This window comes from Oryzias melastigma, linkage group LG2 (assembly GCF_002922805.2).
Source record: "Oryzias melastigma strain HK-1 linkage group LG2, ASM292280v2, whole genome shotgun sequence".
In the NCBI taxonomy this organism is placed as follows: Eukaryota; Metazoa; Chordata; class Actinopteri; order Beloniformes; family Adrianichthyidae; genus Oryzias; species Oryzias melastigma.
In genome coordinates, this window is record NC_050513.1 from 12,951,258 (window position 1) to 12,961,856 (window position 10,599).

A 10,599-nucleotide genomic window follows, 5' to 3' on the forward strand; every position below is an offset into this window, starting at 1 on the left:
AGATATTTCTCACCATTTTTGTTTCACCAATAACATTAGGTACAGGGAGGAGATCATGTATGCAGAGAACTCTGAGGAACCTGTAGTCGAAGGGAAAGGGGGCGGGGTTTCTCTGCCCCAATAGTACTGCCCATTTGCTGTTAGCGCTGCCACAATTAGTTGACTAATCGATGACTAATCGGCTATTAAAATAGTCGACGACTAATTTAATAGTCGATTAGTCGTTACTTTTAAAGTTAGAATTACATTCTGCTAGCTTTTTGGAATACTTTGTTTATTATGTTTTTTTTAGGCTATTTTGGAGTTTAGCTAATATAGTATGTCAGCAGCGTGCTAGCTATTTTGAATAATTTAGGTATTTTTTCAGTTTTTTAGGCTGTTTTGGAGTTTAGCTAATATTTGAGCTGCATGCTAGCTATTTTGGCTAATTTAGGCTTTATATTTTGTTTTTTTTAAGCTATTTTGGAGTTTAGCTATCACATCTACATGCTAGCTATTTAGGCTAATTTAGGCTTTATTTTTGTTTTTTCGGCTATTTTAGGGTTTAGCTAATATTTTAACTGCATGGTAGCTATTTTGGCTAATTTAGGCTTTTTTGTTTTTTGGGCTAATTAGGAGTTTAGCTAATATTTTAACTCCATGGTAGCTATTTTGGCTAATTTAGGGTTTTTTCAGTTTTGGGGGCTAATTTGGAGTTTAGCTAATATTTGAGCTGCATGCTAGCTATTTTGGCTAATTTAAGCTTTATATTTTGTTTTTTTAAGCTATTTTGGAGTTTAGCTATCACATCTACATGCTAGCTATTTAGGCTAATTTAGGCTTTACTTTTGTTTTTTCGGCTATTTTAGAGTTTAGCTAATATTTTAACTGCCTGTTGGCTATTTTGGCTAATTTGGGGTTTTTTCAGTTTTTTGGGCTAATTTGGAGTTTAGCTAATATTTCTGCTGGATGCTAGCTATTTTGGCTAATTTAGGCTTTATTTTTGTTTTTTTTTAAGCTATTTTGGAGTTTAGCTAATATTTCAGCTGCATGTTAGTTATTTAAGCTAATTTGGAGTTTAATTACTATTTTAGATGGCTTTCAGCTTCAGCGATTTTAACTATCAACTTTAGCATCTTCAGCTGTCAGCAGCATCTTCAGCGACCAAATTCAGCTTACAGCATTCATACTAGTACTATCGCAGTGAATGCTACATGTATCTAGTATTTAGTTAGTTGAAATCTATTGGGGGTTAAGATGTGTGCTTTGCATTCAGTTTGCGCATGACTCGATTAGTCGACTAATCGGAAAAAATAATCAGTGATTAATTGATTATTAAAATAATCATTTGTGGCAGCCCTAATTTGCAGAAACTGTTTCTTCAATTTTATTTTAATTTAATTATTCATAGAAAAAAGATACAAATACAAAACAAACAATGGAAACACTTAATAATAATAAATGCATTTTTACTGACTGATGAAAGTATGGACTTTAATGCTACCATACTGAGATACAGTCAATACTGATAAATGCATAGTAGGCAAAAAAAAGCACTTAACAGATGCAAAAGTTTGTCATAATCAAATATTCTGAAGACTGTTATGGAAATAGTTGCAAATATTCTAGAACTTTATTGACATTCCAAGAAATTCTAACTTTTTTTCATTTCATTGTGGACTAAATGATTCATTGTTTGTTTAATAGATCTGTTAAAGACCCACTCCGAAAATATTTTTTGCTATTTTAAAAGCGTTACTGGTGGTCTTTTAATTACAATTTTTTGTCTTTTTTGGCCAAAATTTAAACATTTTTGTTGTTCTCTTGGACATAGTTTATGTAGATCTGCAGTTGTTTATTAGAAATTTACTTCTAAGTTGTGGACGTGATCGTTGAACCCCGCCCCAATTCCCCTCCCATTGCTGAGAGCTCTCTGTTTACACACCCTCCCACTAGCTTACAGCCCCTCACAACCCCAACCGAACGTTACCAGTGTAAAAGAAATGGTGACCAATGTTGGAGCTATCCAATCCTACAGTTGTGAGCCCGATATCAGCTTAGACAAGAAAAACAAAGACTTTAATCGGATACATCAGAATGGGGCGGAGCATGGAGGGTGGTCCACCCACTGTATTTCCTACCTAACTATAGGGTCTTTCAAAAATGCTCCAGATTCACAACAATTTTTATAAAGAAATACTCAGAAATACAAGTTTTTTTCTCATTATCAGAGAAATTTCACAAGAACATGAACTAGTATTTCATTCTAGAAACCTTTAATTCATTCGTTAAAATCCCACCTCTCCTTGCAGGGGTTCGGCCATCGCTAAAATCATCGGGCACAATGTCAAAGCCTCAAACCGCTTCGACCCGATGGTGAACATGTGGGTCTTTGAGGAGATCATAGACGGGAAGAAACTCACCGAGATCATCAACACGGAGCATGAAAACGTCAAATATCTGCCGGGTCACACGCTGCCCAAGAACGTGGTGAGTTTAGCTTTGATGCTACCGAACTTCCTCCGAAAACCCAACAAAACTGAGTGGATTTTAGGGTGAAGAAATTCAAGTAAACCAAGTTGACTTTGACTCATGCATGACTTTGATGTTCTAGAAATGTTTAGCAATCAAATAAATTATAATTCAGTGTTTGAACTAGTATGTGTTTGAGACTTATTTGAATTCTAGATGATGTGGATATTTTGAAATTTCATTACGCCACTGATATTATTGATTCTTTATAACCTGAATTTATTATTGAAGAGTATAAATATTTGATATTAAGTCCTGAACCAGATATTGATTAATTCATATAGAGAAAGTGGTATGGTCAAGCCGGGATGGGATTATATAAGTTCGTTTCCTTCCACTCCCTTTCAAGCAATCTACTTGGGATTCAATGTGATTTTTTTTTTCATGTGTTATTCCTGATTGCTTGAAATAAACCATTTAATTCATTCATTCATTATAATTCGTCCTCCTCCGTGCTTAGTAGTTGGAGAGCTGTGATGATACACTTTGATGTCATCAGGGGATATCATAATAACACGCTCTCGCCAACATATTGCAACTCTTTGACCGTTTACACATGACTCAGCTGATTGTGATGCAGAGACAAGCAGCTTTTCATATCAGCTTTGCAACAAAATGCTAACGTAAAGTATAGCACAATGACGCAAGGTAGCTTTTCTCCGCTACACAAAGCCAGGGTGTCTTCAGAGAAAGTTAGCATACCAACTTGTATCTGGGTTACGGTCATTCCCAATCGGTTCCCCTTTGTTACGACAATACTGACTGTAATTGTGTTCTTTCTTGGTTACTTGTTGCACATTTGATATTGGACAAATCTTTACACTTGTAACCATGGAAGCTACTAGGACTATTTGGATCTAAACAAACAGTTTTCGGTCGTATTATATATATCCTTTTACTTCATAAAAACGTGTATTTTTAATATAATCACGTCCAGTATAAACACTAAGATTGGCTGAAGGCTTTAGATATACCTGGCTCTGATTTTTAGTAGTTCTTTAGTGGAGCAGACAGATACTTGTGGGACACTCTGCACCAGTACTTTTGGGACCTTGCCGGTTGACTAAAATTGACCTAAATTCCAACGTTGAGACTTGTGGGTCTCAGACCTTCTTTTTTTTTTAACTCCACGGTTTAACGTTCCCATTTCAATTACATTCTAAACAGCAGCTGGAGCTTCCTTCTGTTGAGCTTTTCTTCCTGAAACAATCAGAAACGTTTCTTTAAAAGTCTGTCTGGGATCTTAAATCTAGGAATTGATGCTCTCTTTTGGTTTGTGCCAAAAAAGAAACACCTTAGGATTGCTCTAACTGATTATTGAACTCCCCAGGTGGCTGTCCCTGACATCACAGAAGCCGTGAAGGACGCAAAGATCCTCGTTTTTGTAATCCCACACCAGTTCATCAACAAACTCTGCAACCAGATGAAGCCTCACGTGGCGCCGGGAGCCATCGGGATATCTCTCATCAAGGTAAGATCCTAGCGATGGGGCAAAAACTGGAAGTAATAGCATCGCTTAAAGACCCACCCCGGTGAAAATTGTAGTTTTTGATGACCAAACATCCTGGAGAAGTCCCCCCTACTGCACCTTCAGTTAAGCAATACTGGCCTTAAATAACACCAAACGTCCATATATGACAAGCTGGGAGTGAGAATGTGCAGGACTGGCGGGGCTAGGCCCCCTTGGTGTCACTTTTTGGTTGTCCTCAACTCGTCGTCTTTTGATGTGCTGATTGATCCCATTAAATCCCCCTCGGGAATGCAGTACCGGACGTGGAACTGGTACTGACCCCGGGTTAAGGTTAAGGTACCAGTACTGGTCAGTGTACAGAGGGTTGGAGTCCCCTGATTTAACAGCCAGCTCGTCAAAAACGAAGAGTTGGGGACACCCAAAACATCTAAAAATGACGCGGAGGGGCCCGAACCATATGTACATATATGACAAGTTGGGAGTAAGAATTTGTTGGCCAATTATCTGATATGATAGCATAGATTTTATAATAGTTATAACACCCTTCTTAAGGATGTTATTGAAAGTGTCCATCAAAATGACCTTGGTAGAACTGTGTTTTATCCGCACCAAACTCTAGGTTCAAATTTGCTAAGCCATCTTGTTGTTTTCTGATGTCCTGGCTGTTCCCGTTAAATCCCCAACCCTCTGGACGTGGTACTTGGCATGGTACCAGACTGCAGTACCAGACCTGGAACCGGTACTGGCAGCGGGTTAAGGTTAGGGTCCCCGCGCTGGTCGGTGTCCTGAGGGTTGGAGTCCCCTGATAAGGGTCTTTGGCTCGGTACCAAGTGGCCCTCAGACCGGTATCAGTTCGCAGCCTGGAGGTTGATTTAATGAGAACAACCAGGACCTCAAAAAACGACGAGTTGGCTACACATAAAACATCGAAAAGTGGCGCAGAGGAGGCCCGACCTATAGGTCGATATATGACGAGTTGGGAGTGAGAATGTGCCACAAACCGGTACCGGTCCGAGGGCCGCTTGGTACCTGGCCACAGACACTAATTAGGGGTCCCCAACCCTCAGGACATGGACTGGTACTGGGACCCTAACCTGGTGCCAGAAATGGTTCGGTGTCCGTAACTGTATCTGGTACTGCGTTCGCTACTGCATCCTGAGTGTTGGGGACCCATGATTTAATGGGAACAACGAGTTGGGGAGACACCTTAAAATGTCAAAAAGTGGCGCGGAAGGGGCTCGAACATTACGCCCATGTATGACAAGTTGGGAGTGAGAATGCACTAGTCAATCATTTGATTGAATATTGTAGATATAATGATATATTTATAACACTAGCCTTAACCCATAAACACCCCCATTTTTCCTTAAAAATAAAATTATGTGGAAAATACCACAAAGTTGACCACAGAAAACACTTCAGTTGAGTTAAGTTGAGTTAAATTTACCAAACCACGCTGACCATCGGAACCAAAAAACTATTGAAGTCATGAACATGCCCTTAAAGAGCTCCCATGAAGTGTTTTTTTTTTTGTTCTCCAGGGCGTCGATGAGGGTCCAGAGGGCTTGAAGCTCATCTCTGAGATCATCAGAGAGAAGCTGGAGATTGAGGTCAGCGTCCTGATGGGGGCCAACATTGCCAACGAGGTGGCAGATGAGAAATTCTGTGAAACAACCATCGGTTAGATGCCTGCTTGTTTTGTTTTTTGTTGCATCTTTTGTTGACAGAGTTTTCAAGAATTCCCTTTCTTGTCAATGTAGGAGCGAAAAACCAGGCAAACGGCCTCATCTTCAAAGAGCTGATGCAAACCCCCAACTTTCGCATCACCGTCGTGCCCGAAAGCGACACCGTGGAGCTGTGCGGAGCCTTAAAGGTACGCTCGCACTTTATCAGGTTCTCTTCATAAAAATATTTTACACTATAAATTTCTATCTGATTGTGGTCAGAATATCGTGGCAGTCGGCGCTGGGTTCTGCGACGGCCTCGGTTTCGGCGACAACACCAAAGCGGCCGTAATCCGGCTGGGCCTGATGGAAATGGTCGCCTTCGCCAAACTCTTCTGCAAAGAACGGGTCAGCTCGGGGACGTTTTTGGAGAGCTGCGGCGTGGCCGACCTCATCACCACCTGCTACGGAGGACGCAACCGCAAAGTGGCTGAAGCCTTCGTCAAAACGTCCAAAGTGGGTAGAATCAACCAAAACGAGTTCGAAAGTGACGTCCGAAATATGAGACACAATTTGTTCATAACTCTCCGTTTGGAGGGCTAAATGAAGGGGAAGGGAGGAGGGAAGAATTCGGATTGGGCCCTGGTTTACAAACAAGTATACACCCAGAAACGACACACTTGGTGTCCGAACAATTTCTTAAAACATTTTTGTTTGCTTCCTCAGTCGATTGCAGAGCTGGAGGCTGAGATGCTTAACGGACAAAAGTTGCAGGGACCACAGACGTCCGCCGAGGTCTACAAGATTCTAGAGAAACAGGCCATGGTCAACAAGTGAGTGGAAAACTACCGATTTGGTTCAAACCTCAAGTTTTTGGGTCACGGTTTTGATTTTTGCATTACAAAAAACAAAGTTTTACACTTTAAACATACTGGTAGGATGAAGGGATGCAACGGTATACATCTTTCACTATTCGGTTCAAAAGATTCGACTGTAAATCGAGAATTTTACCTAGAATAGAACACAACATCATCAGCATATAAAAGTACACAGAACTATGAATGACTTCATACCAAGAAGCACATTTATTTGGATAAAAGTGTTTCAATTACAGTTTTGTAAAAAATATCTATTTCGATACACCCTAAAAACCACTACCTCTAAGCGCAAAAACTTTTTTTTTGAAAAATTCGAGTATTATCGAAACGGTGGTGTGTCCATCAGAATTTATTATCGATATTTCAATTTGTGAAATTTCGCTCCTACTGTGAGAACTGCTTAAACAGGTGTGTGAACAAAGAAGGCTTTCAGAAATATAAACAATGAATGTTTATTTTAATCTATTTATAAAACAAAGAAAAATCAAACTAATACTTGGAATTATTACCTTTTGTCTTCAAACCAGCAACAATTCTTAATGGCACAAAAGGATTATAGTGCGGTGTTTGATTCATGCATTGTACCTAACGGCTGTTTAAGGTCATCAATGTCACACGGAGGTTGAAGTCGTGAACTTAACAGCAACAGCTGTATACGAGCTTGGGTGAAGAAAGTCTACTAATATAAGGTTATGACAGACTGTTTGAATTTGAATGAAGAGATACTCCAAAGATGGAAACTTTAACTTAATTTTCTTGATCTATCCACGCAGACAAATACCTCAAGAACACGTCAAACACACCAGAAATACAATTTTCATTGGAGTGTGTCTTTCAGGTCGGACTGTAAGTTCACCAAAAGTGAGGACTCGTTCATTCCAGGATAATTCAATCCTTATCCGTATCATGTTTGAACAAGACGAGCGTGACTTGGTGTCGGCCCAAGAATGAATAAACAGTTCTTGGAAAGTCTTTCTTAGACCCTCTATTATGCAATATCTCCGCTCTCCTGTAGGTTTCCTCTGTTTGCAGCCGTCTACCAGATCTGCTTCGAGGGCAAAGACGTGAAGGAGTTCGTCACCTGCCTGCAGAACCACCCAGAGCACATGTGATCGCACCGTCAGCGAGAAGCCTCTAGAGGGAGACACACCACACCAAATGCAACCCAAGACACTACAGGACCAGAACGATGTTACATTCCAAAATCAGCTGCAGTGAACTTTTAAATCTTTATGTTCAAATAATTATTAAAAAAAAAAAATGTGGAATTTATTATTGTCTGAGGCAGATCCTCTTGTACTTTTGCCAAAAGTGTCCTGGTTGTGTTTGAGTTTTATGTTTTTGATCTGACCGTAAAAACGAAGCATATTATTTTTTTATTTTTATGTGGGGTTTCACAATAAAAGCAGTTTTACAAAATTGAAGTCTTTTATTTTTATTTTAATAGTTTTAAGAGAGTCGTTAAATTTGAAATGGCTTAAGTCCATAATCTGCTAAAATTAAACAGACCTGTGATCGTAAAGCAGAGACGGGTTTTCTTTCTCCTGTGTTTGAGCTGACGGTCTGCGATGGCGGCGGCGGCGGGAACTCCGGGAGGAAGCGGATTAAAGAACAAACGGTGTCCTTGTGCCGCCGTCTCAGCCATGCAGTACTGCCAGAACCAGCAAAACCTTTGATTTTCTTTTTTCCTTCTATCTTCACTGTATCTTTATAGCCCACTTTCTCCATTACTACTTTCACCATTTTTGTATTAAAATGTAACACAACATTATTTAAAAATATACAAAAAATGTGAAGTAAACAAACCAAAAAATATGTTTAAAGAAAAAAAAAAAATTAAGGTAAATTGGAAATTTGACTCTGTTAGCCTAATTGACTGTATACACTATAAATGCTGGACTGAGTGACCCCTCCCCCCCTTGTATTCCAAATAGGAAGCGCCTATTGAAGTGGCCAATCAGATGCCTCGATTAAAAAGTGTGATGCCCAATGGCCCAAAACGTCTAACAGATTCTCCTGAACCATCTTTCAACTGGTAGGTGGTGTGGACTTCCAATTAAGCTCACTCCTGATTGGCCAGAGGGCTGGTTGTCGTAGAAACGTTGACTTGTACAGACACTAGTCCGAGCTTACCGATGATTTCTGGTTCCAACATGGTGACTTCCATATCCCAGAAATATGGCGACTGAATTGATCTCGGGCCAGAAGTACCATTTTTTTTCCCAGGTAATAAGTTGGTCTTGAGTGTCGGAAAAGCCAAAAAAAAAATAAAAATAAATAAATAATTAAAAAGAATTAAAATCACACACAAGTTGCACTGAAGTATAAGTATGAGGGCAAATCGGAATCAGCTTGAAGTGAAAAAAAAACAGATTAAAAACTTGAAAAATGGATATTGTAACTGAAAAAAAGGGAAAATTTGAAAACAAGACATTGAAAATTAAAAAAAAAACAAAATCCGAAAAATTAAAGAAATGTTATGAAAATTTAAAACAAAACTAAAAACTTGAAATAAATCTTGAAAATTAAAAAAGTCATTTTTTTAAATTTGAAATAAAATAATGAAATCATGAATCAAAAAAAACATCCAATGTAAAAATTACCAATTAAAAATAATTTAAGAGCCCCACCCCCAAACAGGAAGTACCCGCTGGTCCCAAAATCCATAGACTTCTATTGAGAAATAAACAGCTAAGTCATTCTGTTTGTCAGAATAACCATTCTCGCTCTGGTGTCTATTTTTAGCATATTGTTGCTAAAGCTAATTTTACTTATATATTTTCTATGCAGTGATTGGTCCGAGAATCTGTCAATCAAATGGTTCGAACGTTTGAAACTCTAATAACTTACAATAAAGACTAATGTCGTCTCGTTCTAAAATGGCGAAATCTGGCGAAAAATGGCGACGGAATTGATTTAATTCCATTGGAACCTAAGGTGGTTGTTTGGTCCATCTCTATTCATGTTAATGTATCTGACATTTTCATCAATCTTTTATTAAATTGATGATCTAGTTGCTGATAACGTTCAGTCTAGTTTTGCACCTCCAACCTGTTCAATGTTCTTGTTTTTTTAGTGGAAAATCATGAAACTCTGGTCAAGGTGCAGCAAGTTGATGGTTACAGATTACATTGGAGAGGGATTAGATGCAAGGGATATAGAAGGTTAAGAAAATAATGTATGTATGAATCGATGGATGCTATTTTCACAATGGGCTTGGGGACATTCAACCAACCGCTTTCAATGATAAGTCCATGTAAACGTATTTTTTTTAAATTATGTTTTTAACTCAGTTTTCGAACATGCAAAATCTCCTCGGCCCTTGAAAGATAAACCAGTTGACCGCTGACCAATCAGGAACTCAGCTTTGGGCACGTGACTTTTTCAGTGACTTGATCAGCAGGTAGGATTCTAGTCCGAAGTGAGCGTTTTTGTCCAGAACTTTCCTCTTTTTCTTTTATCCATCTAGCGGCAGGTTTGCAGGGCTCATCCAGCTATTTTTGGGCGAAGGTGGGATACAGTCTGGACAGATCGCCGGTTTTTGCTCACTCGCTCGATATGCCGGCAGAGAGAGAGACACTGCGGAGTTCAGAGGATGCTGGCTCTGGCCTCATTGAGACATTTAAGAAAAAGGAAAAAGGTCTCCTAATTTTATTTTCCCCCCTCGAATTAATACGAGACAGTGAGCCTTCAAGCTCAGCCACAGAGACGCAGAAACACAGCGGAAGCGGCTGTCATACAGACACAGCCCCCCTGTACTGGGGAAAATATTTTAATAATAATCATAAATAAAACATGGAGACATGATTACTGATGTTTTTGTAGAACTCTTCAAAATAAATAAACCTTATTCCACGACATCATAAATGTGTTGTATTCAATTGTAGCTCCTCCCATATGCAACCGCGGCATCAGGAACACTTGCGGCGAGCTACGAATTCACTGCGAAAGAGGGGCATGCAAATTTGTCGCACGAATCGCGTTCGATGTGAAAGCACCTTTAACCAGGTGTGCGACTTATACTAAGGAGCGACTTATTTGTGTTTTTTTTTTTCTTTTTAGACATAATTAGGCG

The 10,599-nt window shown here is 39.2% G+C and overlaps 1 protein-coding gene across 1 annotated transcript in view; it reads left to right on the top strand.

The window, feature by feature from the left end:
* The window catches only part of LOC112156855 (glycerol-3-phosphate dehydrogenase 1-like protein), a 10,531-nt gene extending 2,184 nt beyond the window's left edge, over positions 1–8,347 (top strand). The window contains exons 2-8 of the mRNA XM_024289239.2: positions 2,292–2,469; positions 3,842–3,982; positions 5,524–5,662; positions 5,743–5,855; positions 5,929–6,162; positions 6,373–6,479; positions 7,540–8,347. Of these exons, the coding sequence (XP_024145007.1) occupies positions 2,292–2,469; positions 3,842–3,982; positions 5,524–5,662; positions 5,743–5,855; positions 5,929–6,162; positions 6,373–6,479; positions 7,540–7,636 (1,009 nt within the window). The 3' untranslated portion in view covers positions 7,637–8,347. The remainder of the gene's footprint in view (positions 1–2,291; positions 2,470–3,841; positions 3,983–5,523; positions 5,663–5,742; positions 5,856–5,928; positions 6,163–6,372; positions 6,480–7,539) is intronic.
* The last annotated feature ends 2,252 nt before the right edge of the window (positions 8,348–10,599 follow it).